The sequence below is a fragment of the Polypterus senegalus genome, chromosome 5 (genome assembly GCF_016835505.1).
Source record: "Polypterus senegalus isolate Bchr_013 chromosome 5, ASM1683550v1, whole genome shotgun sequence".
NCBI classification, from domain to species: domain Eukaryota; kingdom Metazoa; phylum Chordata; class Cladistia; order Polypteriformes; family Polypteridae; genus Polypterus; species Polypterus senegalus.
In genome coordinates, this window is record NC_053158.1 from 23,750,443 (window position 1) to 23,769,334 (window position 18,892).

The 18,892-nt window shown below is 40.9% G+C and overlaps 1 protein-coding gene across 1 annotated transcript in view; it reads right to left on the minus strand.

Annotated features, from left to right (window-relative positions):
* Nucleotides 1-1,941: 1,941 nt before the first annotated feature.
* LOC120530166 (death-associated protein) overlaps nucleotides 1,942-18,892 on the minus strand; it is a 93,567-nt gene continuing 76,616 nt past the window's right edge. The window contains exons 3-4 of the mRNA XM_039754391.1: nucleotides 11,054-11,096; nucleotides 1,942-2,490 (exon numbers count right to left, since the gene is read on the minus strand). Coding sequence (XP_039610325.1) covers nucleotides 2,371-2,490; nucleotides 11,054-11,096 — 163 coding nt within the window. The 3' untranslated portion in view covers nucleotides 1,942-2,370. The remainder of the gene's footprint in view (nucleotides 2,491-11,053; nucleotides 11,097-18,892) is intronic.

Here is an 18,892-nt window from a genome sequence, read left to right on the forward strand (position 1 = left end):
TATTTGCCCAGTCTTGGTACATGCGACTTCTTTTTGTTGCTGAAATTAAAAGTGATACTGAAGGGAAGAAGATTTGCTACCATGGGAGAAATCCTGGGGAAAAAAAATGCAAGAGGCAATGGACATGATACCGAAAGATGAAAACAGGAACAGGGAGGCGCTGCGACAGAGGAGTGCATCTCAAGGAGAGGATTCTGAAGGTGACTAAAAGAGAACTGCTGTAAGCGTCATTACAAAGGGTTTTGACATCTGGGACCCCCTTGCACAGGACTAGCTCGTCTGTCCAGATTCCTAAAATTTGTGGAGTATGGAAGTGCTTCCTGGCTTCAGTTGAGGGGAAGTGGTCATTAGGTAACTTGGGGGGCAGAGACATTGGCAGTGATGACTGTTTGTGTAGCGAGATTTTCCAGGAGAGAAAATACTGTAATGTGCCCAAGCAGGCGTTTTGGAGCGTCGTAAAGTGGAAAACACACTCAGCACATCATATCTCTCTATTATAAAAAACATTCTTGGAAGGAGACGAGACGTGATTTTTTCACAGAGAAACTTTCACGTCCCACAATTCAAGTCTTTGTGCCAAGAAATGTAACCACACACGGGGCCGGAAATAAAAGATAAAAAGAGGAGATGACAATGCAGAACGTCATAAAGAATTAAAAAACGTTGCCGTGATACACATGCAGAGTAGGTTAGTGATAATGGAAGTACGAAAATTCAAAAGTCTCAAAAAAAAAAAAAAAGGATAAGAAAGGTCGCATTAGCGCAAACAAATGGAAATTATTACTCGGTGAAATAAGAGAACAGCAAAAAGAGATTGAATATATTGTTAGGATTTAAACTTTAAGTCGGAGACTTGTAGATCGTCTAACTTGTGTTGCCATCAGGGAGAAGTAGTGTTTCTTCCCAATGAAGAGGCGTATCTGCGAGAAATAAAAGATTCCAAAAACGTTGTTGCAGTATGAAGTCCCGTAAGATGGAGACTTTTAACAGGAGATTCTTTCAAGTCACACCCTACTTACAACTATTTTCAAACAAGACCACAGTCAACTAACCTTAGTCACGTGAATGCTTTTGTCAGAAACGATTCCTGCGCTCTCAGCTCTTATAAATTTTATCAGGACAATAATTGTATACGTTCTAGATGACACGTTAATGACTAAGCGAAGAAGAAGCAGCAGGGACAAACATTTGAAAAAGTCATTTTATTTATTAGAGAGAAACGCTATTCACTCACAGGCAGTTATACGTTGTGTTGTCACGATGTAAGTTCAAACGCGGAATTAAAATTCAATGCGATCGTGAAGAAAAGGTAATTCCAAATAATGTTCTTACTAAAGTTTTAAAGTAACAATTCCAATGAAAATAATCTCTTGAAATTGTATATCCGGTTAACCAAACCCGGGAGGGGGGGAGCGAAGCGAGCAGGAGGGAAAGCGCCCCCTAGTTTATAAAAATACAAACTGCACTTCTCTGCGATGGCGAGAACACAAGGCCTAAAGGGAGATGCTTTGACTGGTGTGCAGATGATTTATCTGCATATTATTATGAACACGGTAGTGCAAACAAAGCTTTAAAAAGTAATCTTCCTCATTTCCACCTAATCTATTTTTAAATCCCCCAAAAATGTCATTTTAACAAGAGTAACGTGTCACAGTTGCTAAACCTCATTTAGTGTCATTTTCACAAATACCGTACAGGGTGTGAACTGAAACGTACCCGTCTTACTCATCACTAAACATAACGTACAACAACATAACACGAGGAGGAAGATGGAGCCGGGAATCAATCCCAAGCTTATGAAAAACCTGGAGAGAATAAAGGCTCAAATAATCAGGTAAAGTGACAAACATATTTCAACAAGTGCCACTCTAAACGACGCAATTAAGTGCTTTCATCTCGGCATTTCAACCTCTCAACAATAAACAAAAGGGAAAGAACTCCTGAGGCTTAAAAATAATTGTTTTATTTCAATTGCTGAACTAATAAAGGATTTCAATCTTTTGAAAAATTCTTAAAAAAAAAAAAAAAGCCCTCCTCTGCCTTTGTCGATTCAATGACCTTATCACGTACAAAAGCAATCATAAATCGGTTTGTTTGCATAGCCTGAGCTCATCCTTCATTTTCTTAAACACGTTGGCTCATTCTATGAAATGTGCCACCAAGAAGGACGGCACATGGAATTACCCAATTTGTCAAATTAAAAACATCTCTGTCCATTTCTACTAAATTCCACATTCTGACCTATCAGAACATCGTATTTAATCATCAAATTAGCTTTTGTTTCAAGAAAGGGAATAATACACAACACAAGTCTAGCATCACGTGATGGCACTCAGGTGACCGCACCGGCTGGACGTCCTCGTCTCTGGCTCACTTGCGAGGCTGGTGGATCTGCTGGTGCACGTGATGACACGGGGGCAGCTTCTCTGCAGATGGCTGAGGCTTCTGATGAGCTACCTGAGCTGCAGCAGGCGGAAAATCCTTATTGCCCTGAGAAAGAGAACAGGAAGATCTGAGAACAGGAGGAGAGCACATCTGTGTTTGTAATTAACAATAAAGCCGCTCCGCCGCAGTGCCATGGCAACTGAAGGGGGGCAACGCCACGGAGCCGACAGACCTGCTGCTGCCGCTGAATTTCAAAGGGCATGGACCACCTCTTCAGTCAAGTCGCTTCTTTATCTGTCACTTTCAGTTATTGATGATTTTTCATTTCATAAAGAAAAATAAATATTAAACTGGCAAGAATACTCATGTAAAAAGCTGTAGGCTAACCTGGAATATCACACATCTTTTTGCACTTTATGACATACTCATTGGTGCCTTTAAACCCTTGGGGATTCAAAGATCACTGCTTGAAAGTCGGCAATATATGAATGCTCAGTAAAACCAAATGATTTGAAACACTAAATACTCAGAATTTAATCAAACCATGGACTGCTAGGACTGGGAGAAAGAACCTCGGGGAAACACAGAGGAAAATGACAGCCATGCAGTCGAGCTAGGCCAACTGCATTCAGTGACGATCTCAACACACAATCTGCGTCTCAGTGCCTTTATTGACGGAGAAAAACTCTAAAAGTGATGCAGATATGCAAAGGGCCACTAGATGGCGATACGAGAACAGCAGCCGCATTGCATAAGAACCTGGGAAAGAAATGAAGGCCATCAAGTGAATGCAGTAAGCACATGGAAACATATGGGGGTCCATCTGACAGACAGACAGAGACAGACAGACTGACTGAGAGACGGAAGGATGTAGATAAGAGGTGAAAGGAACTTTGAAGGTTGCCGCTTTGAATCCCAGCAGTGACAGAAGGAATGCGACTCTGTTGGTCCCTTGGGAAAGGCCTTTAAACTGCAATTGCTGCAGGGGTGCTGTACACATAGCTGAGCCCAGAAACTCCCTGGAGAGCAAGTTGGGGTTTGCGAAAAGTGACATATTCCTAATACAAGAAAATGTATATATGACGATTAAAGGATTAAAACTCACTATATTAGAGAGCTAATAAAAGTGATATATTAGATAGACAGATAGGAAGGCTCAAGGTTATAGATAGATATGAAAGGCACTATATAAACACAGACAAATGGATATTACACTACATTAGACAGCTAATAAAAATGATACATTAGACAGACAGACGGACAGATATGAAAGGCACTATAAAATGTTATTGATAGACAGATAGGAAAGGCACTATATAATAGATAATAATAATGTATATATATATATATATATATATATTTATATATATATATATATATATATATATGTATATATATATATATATATATTTTCTCACTACTCAAGGCGCTCAGCAATTACAGGTTAAGGACCTTGCTCACGGGCCCAACAGAGCAGAGTCCTTTTTGGCATTTACGGGATTCGAACCTTCCGATTGCCAATGCAGATCCCTAGCCTCAGAGCCACCACTCCACCTATAATAGATAGACAGATAAGGCACTATATAACAGATAGATAGACAGATAGATAAGGCACTATATGATAGATAAATGGATAGATAAGTCACTATATAACAGATAGAGATAGATATATATCTATGAATGGCAATAGATAGATAGATAGAGGCACTATGTAATAGATAGATATATAGATAGATAAGGCACTATATAATAGATAGATAGATAAGACACTATATGATAGATAAATGGATAGCTAAGGCACTATATAACAAATAAACAGATAGACAGACAGACAAACTCACTCTTCAGTCCTCACTGGTGCAGCCGACTGGTTTTAGAAGTCACAGAATTTGTTTACTGGAGATGTTAGAAGTTTTTCTTCACGCAGAGAGACACAGTACTGGGGTGCAGAGAAGGAGCTTTTGGGACCTTCAAAGTCAGCTTGATGTTATTTGGAGATTTCAGGACTGAACACATTTGATGTTCTTGTCAAAACCGTACAATATGCACCACAAAAAGTGTACTTGGTTTCATATGCTTAGCAATTATCATGTAAAGTCTCCTAATATTTGCTAGCTGTAGGATTTTAACAATTTGAGGAATAAAAAAAAAATTACATTTTTTCAAAAAAATAAACACATTAGAGGTAAAATGCCCCTTTGTTTTACATACACCCCCCTTTTTCTAGGCGGAGGTACGTATTTTGTTGTCAAGCAGCTTCTTTTCAGGGTTTTTGCGCCTCTTGGTTGGTCTTTGACGAGGAGCCCATTTTCCCGATCTTAACCTTTAGGATACAAACCCTGCTTGTCAAGACTCTTCTCTCTTTGCCCTTTTAAAGGAATGTCTGCCTCACTCACAGAATAAAATCAATCCCCGTGATCTTTTTTTTTTTTGTTTGTTTTTAAATAAAAACATTTCAATCGGTCACGTCAAATACACAAACTCCAGACTGACAGCGAGTGTGCTGGGATTTAATGTTGGGATTCTGGAGCTGTGAGGCCGCACTGCTAACCCACTGCTCCCCTGTGCTGGGCGTCTTTATAAAACACTCATGCAAATAAAACCTTTTTTTACAATATAAGCTCCAAGTATGAAGTCTTTGAAGAGAAAGTGCGGGCAGTCAGAAGTGAAATCCAAAAGATATTTTTTAAGCAGACCAAAACAGTGCTGACTTCATGTGACAGGCGAGAGTACAGGCTCTTTAAAATGCTTTGAGGATTTTCAGACTACCAGCCATCGACCAGCTGAGTCGCTTAGCAGGCCTGCATGAAGAAGATCAAGCAGAAAGTTGGCTGAAGCTCCGATGATCAACCGTGGATTCCTTATACAAGATCTGGACCACAGTAGAGTTTGTTGTTCCCAACCCATTATAACAATTCATTTCTGTAATTATAATAACAGAGCTTCACAGCATACCGAGAGCTCAAGTGGACTTGTTTATAATCATTGAGGGACTCATCCTATAGCCTGGAAAATGGACACGAACGACAAGTACAAAACCCAAGAGCAGGGCATGTTTTTATCAAGAGCACATTTACAGATGATGACGACTGGCTTCGAAGTCGATTTCGAGTTCCAAGAGCTCTCCTCTAGACGCTGTGTAATGAACTGGCGCTGGCTTTACGAAGGCACGCTTTGAGGAATTGTGCGCTACCTGCTCCTTTGCAAGTTCTGTCCACTCTCGAGTTTTTAACCGCAGAAGCTTTTCAATGTGAACTTGCTGGCTGATCGGGTGTTTCACAATCATCACCGAGTTTGTGTCATGTCAGCTGTTTAGGATGGTACTATCTGCTTGCCATCCATATATGTAAGATTTCCTAACACTGTGGTTGAACCGGAAACATCAAAGTGCAATACACAGCAACGTCTGGTTTTCCCAAATGTAATCGGAGCGATCAGCTGCACGCACACTGCTATTGCAACGGCAGTGAACAAGTTACACCAGCCAGGGATGAATCACCTAAAGAATGAGCTGGCATTACATTATCTATAAAAATGGCAGCTCTGCACAGTCACAAGTGCTTTTTCCAACTAGTGTAGCAAAGGGCAAGCAGTTCTTTAACACAAAGGCGTCGTCACAGAAAGTGTGTCGCATTGTTCAAGCATGTAGTGTGGTGCCTAATGTGGCACACAGTTGTTTCTTGCCCGTACCTGAAGAGATGTGGTATGATGAGCCTGACCCTGACCCACCAAATGATCAGCTAAATCGGACAGCGTTACAACTTCGTTTGAATGTAATTAGCAGAATGTAAAAACAGGGAAACGGATGCACCATTTATTTTTTAACCAATTCATTTAAATTGTGGTCAGTATCACATAGTATAGATCTTATATTCCTTTGTTCACTGGCCAGATTTCTTACAGCATCCACTACTGAATTTTGTGACTCCAGAACAGTGCGCCAGCGCACAGGGAGATGGCCCTGCAGAAGTTCCCAAGGCAGAGGTGTGCGAAATATTTTATATAGCCGAAAATCATACAAGTAGTGTCGCAATGGCCTTTAACAGGCCCTGCCTTTTAAAAGCCTCCTAGCCTTGAGTCTTTAAGACGACAAAGAAAAACTCCCCGAAAAAAAACACAAACCCTTGTAGGGAAAAAAAAAAATGGAAGAAACCTTAGGAACGGCAATTCAAAGAGTATAAGGATTAATGGAGAGCTAGCAGGTAAACTAACTTGTTTAAGGGCACATCAAGAGTTGGGGGAAAAGACTCAACCTGCATCTCTGTGGCTTCCAATCAAAGACATTTTGGCCACCAAATACTGCAATACATGCAAGAGCAATGGGACCACCACAAGTACACTGGGGTCTCTTAATAGGCAGTCTGCTGCCGTATCACTGGTACAGATCTCTACAAAATCTGCTCTGCAGATTAAAAGGCATCCAGAGGTCAAGTGCCCACCATGTCTCCATGCCAGACCTTGCAAACTGAGAGCTTTAGAGGATTCCCGACTAAACATTCAAGTGGTCTACAGCCAGAATCACAAATATAAAATGTTACAAACAAAAGATTTTGACCATCATACAAACAGGGCTGGTGCCCTGCCCAGGGGTTTGTTTCCTGCCTTGCACCCTGTGTTGGCTGGGATTGGCTGCAGCAGACCCCCCGTGACGCTGTAGTTAGGATATAGCGGGCTGGATAATGGATGGATGGATGGATGGATGGATACAGAGATGTTAACAACCTTCTAGTCTAATTAATTTTTGCATACAATAAGGCCTCGTATATGTGAGGTGCCACAATTTGCCAGATAACCTCAATATTCATTTTACATGGAGGTTATTGAGCAGCGAAGCGTCATCGCCACAACGGGTTTGGTGCCCAGTCACTGCCCGTGTGGAGGCTGCACCATCTTCTCTTGTTTTAGTGGGTGCTCCACTTTTCTTCCCAGATGCCAAAGATGTGAATGTTAAGTTAATCTGTTCTTCTAACGTAGGCCCTCCATGTACACTGTCCTCCATAATGTTTACAACACATTTCTCCTTGATCTACCCCACAAGTTAAAGTTAACAATCAAACAGTTCAGACATTGTGATTAAAGTGCACATTGCAGGCTTTCATTTAAGGGGATTTGCATACATGAGGAAATGCCAACACTTTTTATACATGGTACCCGTATTTCAGGCCACCATAATGTTTGGAACAATTGGCGTCACAGATGTTTGTGATTCCTTATGTGTGTTTCATGGCTTCATCAGATACCTCAGCTTACTTCTACCCTTTGAGTCTGTAGTTTCCATTGTTCAACATGAGAAGAGCTCTGTCAATGAAAGTCAAAGAAGCCAGTATGAGGTTGAAAAACAAGAATAAAACCAACAGAGACATCGGCAAAGCATTAGAATTAACCAAATCATCTGTCTGGAATATCATTAAGAAGAAAGAACACACTGGTGAGCTCAGTAATCGCAAAGGGACTGGAAGGCCGAGGAAGACTTAAACTGCTGATGACAGAAGAATCCTCACTACGGTAAAGAAAAAGACCCAAACGCCTGTGTGACAGATCAGAAACAGTCTTCAGGAGGCAGACACGTGTGTGCGTGTGTGTGTGTGTGTCAGAGACGACTATCTGCAGAAGACTTCATGAACAGAAACACAGAGGATACACTGCAAGATGTAAACCACTAGTCAGCCACAAAAACAGGATGGCCAGAACAGTTTATTAAAAAGGACTTAAAAGAGCCAGCAGTATTCTGGGAAAAGGTCTTGTGGACAAACAAGAGGAAGTTGAACCTGATCAGAGTGATGGCAAGAGTGTGGAGACCAAAAGGAACTGTCTAAAATCAAAGTAGACCACCTCATCTGTTAAACATGGTGCTGGTGGGGTTATGGTTTGGGCATGTATGGCTACCACAGGTCCTGGCACACTTCTCTTCATTGGATGATGGAACTGCGGATGCCAGGGGCACAATGAATTCTGAGGTGAAGAGAAACATCTGATCTGCTCAAGTTGTAGTAAATCATCCAAACTCACTGGATGGCACTTCATCGTACAACAGGATGACAATCCCAAAACATTCTGCTGAGGCCACACAGGAGTTTTTCAAAGCTAAAATGTGGAAAACTCTTGAATGGCCAAACCAGTCACCCGATTTAAATTCATATGCTGAAGGGACAAGGGGACAAGCCCCAAAACAAGCAGGAGCTGAAGATGGCTGCATCGGAGGCTTGGCAGAGCATCGCCAGAGAAGATCCTCAGCATTTGGTGATGTTTGTGAATCACAGACTTCAAGCAGTCACTGCATGCAAGGGATATGCGACAAAGCACTAAATATGATGGCTTTAATAGATCACTGATAAGATCATAGATAATAGCCATTGCTATTACGGTGCCCTGAAATGGGAGGACCATGTAGAAATGTCGTGTGACCGGAAAGTAAACCCTCAAATGAAAGTCTGCAATGTGCACTTTAATCACGACATCGGAATTGTGGGGAAGAGGGCTAAATCAAGGAAAAAAAAAAAAAGTGTCTTTGTCCCAAACATTATGGAGGGCACTGTATGTGGGAGTGAAAGGGGGCCGGTGACATACAGTTAATCCTGTCCAGGGGTGGCCACTCCGTTGTGCTTAATGCCATCAGGACAGACTTCAAATTTGATTAAGCAGGTCTAATAATCTTCTATTATAAACTTCATGTCACCAAGGAAACACACGAAAGAAGGGAAAAGCTCATACTAATCAGCCCAGAGAGAATACTGCTGTCCTTGTTAGTCATAAAGTTCATATCCTGTATTAGCCACCGTTTGTTCCAGCAGATACTTGTAGTTGTCATCACACAAATCCTGCTTCTTATTGTTGTTTGGAAGATGAATTGGACAGAATGTCTGCAGAACGTGGACGGGTGGATGCTTTAGTTGCAAGTCACTATTATCCGAGTGTGATGCCACACAGTATATTGTCAAGGTCCACTCCACTTCCTAGTTAATCTGCTGGTCTGGTGTGATTTTATTGTGCTTTAATGTGTACCCTCCATCTAACGTTTCCTTTTTTCCTGCCAAAGCTCTATTATAAATTTAATGGCCACACGGACTCCATTACTAGCCTTCCCATGCCATTCGTCACCCTCAAAGAGCCACATGTGGAAGTTTAACGGGTCATACAGTAGATGACTAGAAACAACGGAGGTTTAGACTCAGTTTAAAGTGGAAGGCAGTTCAATGATTGCACTAAAGGCGGATTTTAAATTATTAATATATAAACGTAGTTTAAAGCACACCATGTTCTGAACGGGGTTGAGTAAAGAAAATCTTTTATTATCAGTAAACTAAATAGCTAATACTGGACTAACTGGAAAAACACTGATGCTGACAGTGACACGGCTGCAGACTAACTGATGTAATGTAATGTCATAGGACTGCAGAAATTTTGAATGTGCTTTTAACTCAATGAATGATCAATATGGGAAACTCGGGCGGAATTACTCTTAAGTTTATAACTTTCATTTCCCAGCTTTACCCTTTCAATAAACGATCAATATGCAAGTATTTGTCCATTTTAATAAATCACATCCTAACATGTTCAAGTCCTTGCTTCTAGTTGGAAGTTGGGGTCCCTACTGAAATCCAAAATTATTTAGACTGGCATCCCACCCAGAATTGGTTCCTACTCTGCTCCTGATACTTCCTAGGGCAGGCTTGGCCTCTGTGTCACCCGGTATTAGTGAATGAGGACAGATGGATGGACATTTAAGACGGAATGAAACGAACATCCATCCATTTAATGCTTTTCTGAATTGGATCATTCTAATATGGGTTTGTGTGGAGCAACAGCCTGTGCTTGTAGCAATGGCTGTAAGACATGAAACAATAACTCCTGTGCCCTCACCAATCAACCTAACGTGCACATCTGTGGGAGGGAAATAAAATAACCGGGACAAAAACCCACAAGTGCATCAACAGAACACGCAAACACAACAAAGAAAATAGCTACAGTAGGACTTGCACTCCTATCCATGGACACGTAATATGACAACACTAAAACGGAGCCAATAATTCATTATTTAATAAACCATTCTAGCGGTTATTCCTTACTGTTCATCATTCCAACCCATTATCTTAACAGGGCTTTCTTAGAGCTTCACTTTAGTGTAACCCTGATATTCTGTACATGCATTTAATGATGATTTTTAGCAAGGCTCCGTGATTCATACTAACCCCTACTTTCTCTGTTGTTCTTTTTCCGGTTTTCAGTGGAGGCCTTGGAACCCCTGCAGATTTTTTTTTTTTTTTCTCCAGCCCTCTGAAGTTTTTTTTGTTGTTTTCTTTCTGTCCTCCTGGCCATCAGACCTTACTTTAGTCTTTGTTACTTAGTATTGCTTAATCATATTATAATTTCATTTTTTCTTTCTTCATCTTTTAAAGCACTTTAAGCTACATATTTTGTGAGAAAATGTGCTATATAAAAAATGTTGTTGTTGTTGTTGGCAGGTTCAAGTGCAAAAAACAAAGTGAAAAGTAAAAGAGGAGCTCTCCATTGGTAGGCCGTCACAGGGCATTTCAGATTTCTACACTCTTAACAAGCCATGGAGCAATGCTGATGTGGAGCAGGACACGCTCTTCCTGCAGGTATGAAATGGCAGGCAATCAATACAACTGACATGCAAGACAATACAGAAAACAAGGAATCACAATACCTTTGCAACAACTCCAGAAATGATCAGAGTTGGCTTAGGGGGGCTGTGAAAGACATAAGAAAAAAAAATATGTCAAGTTAGTATTATGACATGATACCTTCAGAAAATTGCTCATCTTCAACCATATTGAAACTAAAATCTATTTTATTTATTTAATGTAAACAGGAGTCAATGCATTTGTTGTTCTTGGAGTATAATGGCAGCAGTTCTGCCTAAATTCACAATGAAGTGTATTATCATGCTCTTACCCTTGAACTACCCAAATTTGCTACCAGATTGGTTTACCCGTGCAATTTATGATTAACACACACACACACACACAGATATGCACATACGCACAGACCATGACCGCATTAAGTGCCATATGAATGATGCCTGCACAGCCCATCACTCCTTAGCACTTTAAGAGACTTACTTATTATTGGCGTGAACAACGTACAACATCTTAAATACAGAGTACATCAGACCTAAAGATTATATTGGTCTCCAAGAATATACAGTATTTGAACAAACAAAGGCTCAACATCCTTGGCCATTAGCCATTCATCAACCAATGGGGTCTTACTTTACATACAGTTCCCCTCTATTGGCTGGAGCTTCCCTCCTCAGACTGATACACCCCACAGATCAGAGCGTATAGCAACTTCCAGCTGCTCTTAATATTTACTTTATTACTTCAGTCACTCTAGATATTGAGACAAAGTATAGAAATGTAAAAGTGGCATGGTGTTTATTACCCCACGTCTGTGTGGGTTTCCTCCCACAGTCCATGCCAGTTAAGTGCATTGGCGATTCTAAATTGTCCCTAGAGTGTGCTTGGAGTGTGTGTGTGTGCGCGCACCCTGCGGTGGGCTGGCGCCCTGCCTGGGGTTTATTTCCTGCCTTGCTCCCTGTGTTGGCTGGGATTGGCTCCAGCAGACCCCCCCGTGACCCTGTAGTTAGGATATAGCAGGTTGGATAATGGATGTATGGTGTTTATTAAAGAATAATAATACCAGTAGAAGGAAGCATAAAAGAGAATAAAGATAGCAAAGTCTGGATATGCTGTAGTCTTCAGAAAAAAAGCTTATGGAGGATGTCAAGGAGTAGAGGTTTGTCCCGAGGCAGCCTTTGACTTCGTAATCAGTGTTGCACATAAGATGCTTTCACTGAGAGTCCGATGAAACAGTTGTCTCTGCGTCCTTTTCTGACTTCACCTTCACTCTCTTCTGTTCTTTTTGTTGTCACCAACATTGTGGTTTCTTCTTTGGTCCCTCAGACCAGCCATATTTATTTTAAAATTCCACGTGGGCTTCGGTACATGCGATATTACACACATTTGATTGGCTGACTATCCACATGATGGACAACCTCATTTAAACACCTAGATCTAGGAGCTCCTAGACCTAGAACCAATTTGGTAATTCTTAGTCCCACTGCGTCCATCTCTTCACAGGTTATAATGTAATTTACACGGCTGAGGCATCACAACCATTTTCTGGTCTTCTGCTTTGTTTACAGAGATGTTTTAAGGTGATTGATTACTGGTACAATTCCAGAAAAAGAAGATCCTTTAATGTTAATTGCCCATGCATGTGTCCTGTATTTCAGATTCATCTTGTTTATTTGATCAAGTTAATAATGAAAAATATAGGCATCTATTACGTAACAAATTGCAGATCTGGCACACCTAGGACAGACTGGTTCTGACTGGTGAGTTTTATTCAATGACATGAGATAAGAACTCACACAGACGTTGCCCTAGTTAGGATTTGCACCTAGAAACATGGACTTGTGAAGCAAACAGAGCTGATCAGTCAGTGCATTTCAGTGCGCTTCAATAACCCGATTATCCATAGAAACTTCATTTCTATAATGCCATATAAAAACTTATTCCAGTTAAAGAAATCGGGTTATTGGTTAACAGAGGTAGATTTCTCAGTGAATAATCGGATTATGCAGCCATGTAAACCCATAACCAGGTTACTGCAATTTATTTTATAGTCCACTGCATTCTGTCAGCCCGCACATGTATTTGCTTTGCATACACTTTCAGCAGCCACGGGTGTGCAAATGTTTGGGCGATTGCATTATTCCTTCTCCTGACTGAAAGGATCTATCTTAATATTTCTGAAATTGTTAAATTAGTGTTGTTGAGCTGAACATACAGTGCTAAGCCCAGAAACACAAAGTCGAGAGTAGTAGGGTAACATGTTAAAAGTAATGCGTGTTAGTAGTTTGATTACTTTTTAAAGTAATGATTAATCTGATGCAATAATAACTGAAGTAAAAATACCTGTGTTATCATCACAGCAGCACTGGCTGTAAGGCGAGAAGCACACGTACTGCGTCCTTCGCAGAGCTCATTGCACAGCCAAAGAGAAAAGAGTTTGTTGTGTGCAATCCTGTAAAAGAAACCTATAAAACATGTCTCAATCTGACTAAATAGATTTATAAAACACAATTACTACAGGGGTCATACTTGTTTTCTGATTCATGGAAAATTGAGATTTATTTGAAGAGATTAATGACATCAGAGCGTTTTGACAAAGAAGAACTCCAGAAGATTATTTGGGCATGTAAACAGGGATTTTTAAGAAACCAGATTTCTGCTTTAACTGGGCTATTCACATTAACCTGATTATAGTATGTCCCTGTGCCACCCAAAATCCATTGGCAGATTATTAAAGCCTTTGGTTCCCGCATATTGCCACTGGCTGCATTGGTGTTGCTTTCTGAACTACCTGGTCCTGTACAGGATCATGGAAAGTCAAAACCTGTCCCAGGAATAAAGCGTTCAAAGTAGGAACTAACACCGGACAGGATATCACGGAGAACACTAATGCAAAAATAAATGAAAACATGAAAGGATGAAAACAGAACTATTTTTAAAGAGAGCATGAGGGGGGAAAAAAGTGATCAGGAAAGCAAAAAATACAGAGAGAAGTAAGTACAACTGAAGTTTTTCCGCCTTTTGCTGTGCAAGAGTTAAAGATCACAAATGTTTATTTTTTTATTCCCTAGAACTACTTCAACCATTCCGATTACATTACTTCATACACCAGAAATGGAAAAAAAAACGAAAGAAAGCAAAAACAAAAGCAGTGTTCTCAGATACAGAAAAGAATCATTCATACCAGCTGGCAGGCTGAGCAACATGTCACCAGCACAATAACATTGGGAAATTGATAGAAACTCGGGTATAATAAGAGCCAAATCCTTTAAATTAATGGTAATGGCAAGTTTACCTTAGCTTGCTTAGTTTTGACCTTGAATATAAAAATGTTACCTGGGTACGACAGAACAGCACTTAGACTGAAGTTAAGACAGATGGGCATTCAGATTTCTGACTGTTAAGATCGTAGATGTGGTGAATGAGACAACACAACCCTTATGACATCTCACCAAGATACTTTCCGTTTTCCACTCATTGTTTGTGTGAACTGTTTGCTTTGAATTTCACTTAAATCTTTAAAAAGAATACACTTAGACAGTGGAGTTTATTTAAGTACGGCGAATCATACTAGTGCTGGAGTGTTTGTCTGGTAGCTGCATTCAAACTATTTCTAGTTCTCATCAACTAGAAATGAGGTCCAAAAGCCCATCAGTGCAGTCGCTGCTTCCTTCCAGTGGTCCTAGAACTCCAGTTAACGCCACTCATTCAACACTTGGCAGGCATGTTACAGTAAGACAAGCAACAAACCAAATAAAATAGCAAAAACTAAAATGCCTTTTTTTCACACTGGCGTTATAACTATGGTTACAGGTTTCTAGCAGAACACACCGAGAGCTTTAAGACGAGGTTTTCTTTCATTTTCAGATGATTTTTGGCTTGCATGCAGCTAATCATCAGATTCCACAACTGTTGCTCTCGTGTTGCAGCCATCTAATTATGATTTTCAAAGTCTGATTTCTAGTCCAGTCGCAAGAAGAAACAACATTTCCTTGTTCTTTGTGTCTCTTGTAGTACAAACCTCATTATTTTATTTGCAATGCTGAGGCATGTTGTGTATCTGAGACTCGGGAGAAGCAGGAACAGAAATCATTTAATGTACTGAAGCCCAGCACAGAATCTCTGAACGCGTGCCACTGTGGTAATTAGATTTAACTCAAAGGGAATCGCACATATCACAGACTCCAAGAACGACGATTTGGTTCACACAGGGAACAAAGTGGCAGTTGAGAGTGACCATAAAGCAGCACAATTCTGTTTGGTCAAGACCTCCCAAAAAGCCACCGAATATATTATCCATTTCCCTTGATAAGCGTTTATCTTGCAGCAGCCCTGCGGCACTAAGGTTCACACCATTGAAAAACAAGGATATGTTTAATTTAAATGGGGAAGCCAGGTGAGCACCCGGCCTGGTCCGACATGAACTCTACTCACAGACACAAAACGGTGAGGTGAAGTCCAACATATGCACTCATCGGCCACTTTTATTAGTTACAACTTGCTAGGACCCCCCAACCCCTGATTTGCCTTCTGAACTGCTGTAATTCTTTGTGGCATAAATTCAATAAAATGCAGGAAACATTCCTCAGGGATTTTGGTCCATATTGACAAGACAGGATCACGCAGTTACTGCAGATTTGTTGGCTGCACATCCATTCCATTCCACCACATCCCAAAGGTGCTCTACTGGATTGAGATCTGGTGACTGTGGAGGCCATTTGAGTGCAGTGAACTCATTCTCATGTTCAAGTTGGAGATGATCTGAGCTTTGTGACATGGTGCGTTATCCTACTGGAAGTAGCCATCAGAAGATGGTTACACTGCAGTCATAAAGGGATGGACATGGTCAGCAACAATACTCAGGTAGGCTGTGACATTTAAACGATGCTCAGTTGGTACTAAGGGGCCCAAAGTGTGCCAATAAAATATCCCCGACTCCATTACACCACCACCACCACCAGATTGAACCGTTGGTACAAAGGTAGGAGTTCATGTCGTGGACACCAAATTCTGACCCTACTATCTGAATGTCAAAGCAGAAATTGAGACTCGTCAGACAGCAATGTTTTTTCAGTCTTCCAATGTCCAATTTTGGTGAGCAAATGCGAAATTGTAGCCTTAGCTGCCAGGAGTGGCACCCAGTGTGGTCTCCTGCTGCTGTAGCCCATCTGCTTCAAGGGTTGACGTGTTGTGCATTCAGAGATGCTCTTCTGCACACCTCAGTTGTAATGAGTGCTTATTTGAGTTACTGTTGCATTTCTATCAGCTTGACCCAGTCTGGCCATTCTCCTCTGACCTCTGGCATCAACACAGCATTTCTGCCCAGACAGCTGCCACTCAATTATAATATTTTACCTTTTTCGGACCATCCTCTATAAACCCTAGAGTTGGTTATGTGTGAAAATCCCAGTAGATCAGCAGTTTCTGAAATACTCAGACCAGCCAATCTGGAACCAACAACCATGCCACGTTCAAAGTCACAGAAATCCCCTTAATTCCTCATCTGATGCCTGGTTTGAACTACAGCAGGTCGTCTTGACAATGTCTACAGGCCAAAATGCACTGAGTTGCTGCCATGTGATTGGCTGACTAGATAACTGCGTTAACAAGAAGTTGAACAGGTGTTCCCAATAAAGTGGCCGGTGAATGTGTGTGTGTGTGTGTGTGCGTGTGAATGTGTGTGTGTGTGTGTGTGGGGAAAAAAAAATTGTATAACTATTTACAGACATAAATATTTATTTAGTATTATATACAAAATGCACACCCAAAAACCATGACGGCGATGCACAACGAATTACTAACACAGTCCAGTTGCCTGGTGATGTTGACGAATGGCAGATAAAACACTCAAGTAAATGGCCTTCTGGAAGTTTACAAACCTTGTCTTGCTGTACTGCTGATGTTGATCTGATCTGTATCTAACCCTAACCCTAACCTCAAATGAACAAATCCCATAAACAAACCTGACCATGTACAAAGAACAGAAAACTAAGAAAACTGAAGTGATCAGCCTACTGGAAAAGTAAATGGGAAAACGATGAGATTCTCTGTAACTTCAATAGGAAAAAAGGGGGTCTTTAGTTCTATCTTGCACAGACAACATTCAATGTCCGCAGGGACAGCTGTTTTACTGTATTTTTTTTTTTTTTACACAAGTGACAATAACGGCAAGTCCCCCTTGAGGCGTACAATCTCAGGTTCTTTGAGAGGATGTGCAAGAGTTCATTCCAATTTGACTTGTTGACGCCATCCACTGGCAGCACACTAATAAACTGAACATCAGTCCATTCTGTAAAATCTGATGGCAGGAGGCAAATGCATCACAGGCACCTTTTAAAAAGCACCAACTCCCTGCAGAAAAGTGCAATGACAATGGCTTTTAAAAATACGTTAACATGCAGTCAGAACTCTGATGTGGCAGTCACAATTAAAAGAGGATGCCATTGACAGATCTGCAGAAGATTCACACTCATCTCCAGGTTAGACTGGCGACACATATAACGGAAAGAAAAGCACACAAGATTCTAGCTTCTTAACACAACAGAGCTATTGAAATTTTATAAGGTGAAAGTCATGCTGTTCTTGTGATTTGTAAAATGCTGAAAGGGAAATACTCCAAGAGTGTTAAAGTTCAAAGCATGGAAATTCAAAAAGGCAACAGCTTTACAAATCTTAAAAGCATATGAAAAAATGGAGGAGTGAAAACCATTCAGTTCAGCCCCTTGATACACTTAATAGAAAAGGAATCAGAGCAGACGCAGTGTGCCGAGCAGCGGCAAACCGATGGAGTTCAGGATGAATCCTGGCACTGCACTAATACCAGAAATGGCTTCTTCTCGATGTGACCCCGTACTGGAAGAGCTGGCTCAATAAACGGACTGAACAACAGCCGCTACAAGAGCCTCAGCCTGGACCACTCTGGGTTTCTTTTCTTTTTTGTTTTATGTTTTGATTAACTAAGTATTAAGCAGATGTTGATAAGAAAGAGATTTAAGGTCTCCAAAGACTTCTAACACTACTATGGATACTCTTTACTTTTGGAATACTGGAGAAACCTATAAGATAAATGGACTGTAAGGAAACAACTATGAATTAATAAAAGAGGAATACTTATGTCATCAACATTTGTTCTTACTGGCATGTTGCTCTGGCCTAGTGTCCGTGAAACAGGACTGAATCCTACAAGGGTACAGATTCAGTTCCTTCTCCTACGATTAACTGTTTGATTCCAAGTAAAAAGCTTTTTTTGTTGTATTAGAATTCCATTAAAGTGTATCAAGTCAACAACAGCACTTGACTCCAGTCGATGACTAGGGTTGGACTGGTCCTAAACTTTTGAATTCAGTATTGATTTTGGTTTTTTGGTACCGAAGCAAACAATGGATAACTGAAACTATCCCCCGTCCCTGGCACGCAGCAGCCTCTCGGCCTCAATACGAGGAAGAGGGAGGGTTCCCCTGTGGAGTCTCCAGTCTGTTTTTATGTATATAGAATCAGGACATTTAAGAATGATTTAGCACTGGGTCCACCATAAACACGTGTTGCAGAAGAGGAAGAGGGTGCAGCTGCTCATTCGGGTCTTCAATGGTCTTCTGTGCCAGTGTGCCCTCAAAGGGCGGCCTCTGGCTATCCCAGGACCACTGAAGCTAGGGTGCTAGGGTATTGTCACATTTAGGAAAGTTTGACTTAAAGGCATTCAGTCATAATCCTGCAGATGGTAGCTTCACCCCATCGGCTTGTCAGCAAAGCACATACACCAAATGTCTGACCTTGAGGTTCCTATTGTACTGACCAGGATTGCTTCTGTGATCAAACAAATGATCATTAGGGTAAAGCTAAACCGCCACATGAGGGTCAATAACACATTGAGCATGGGAAAATAAAACCAAAAAAATTTGGACATGAGC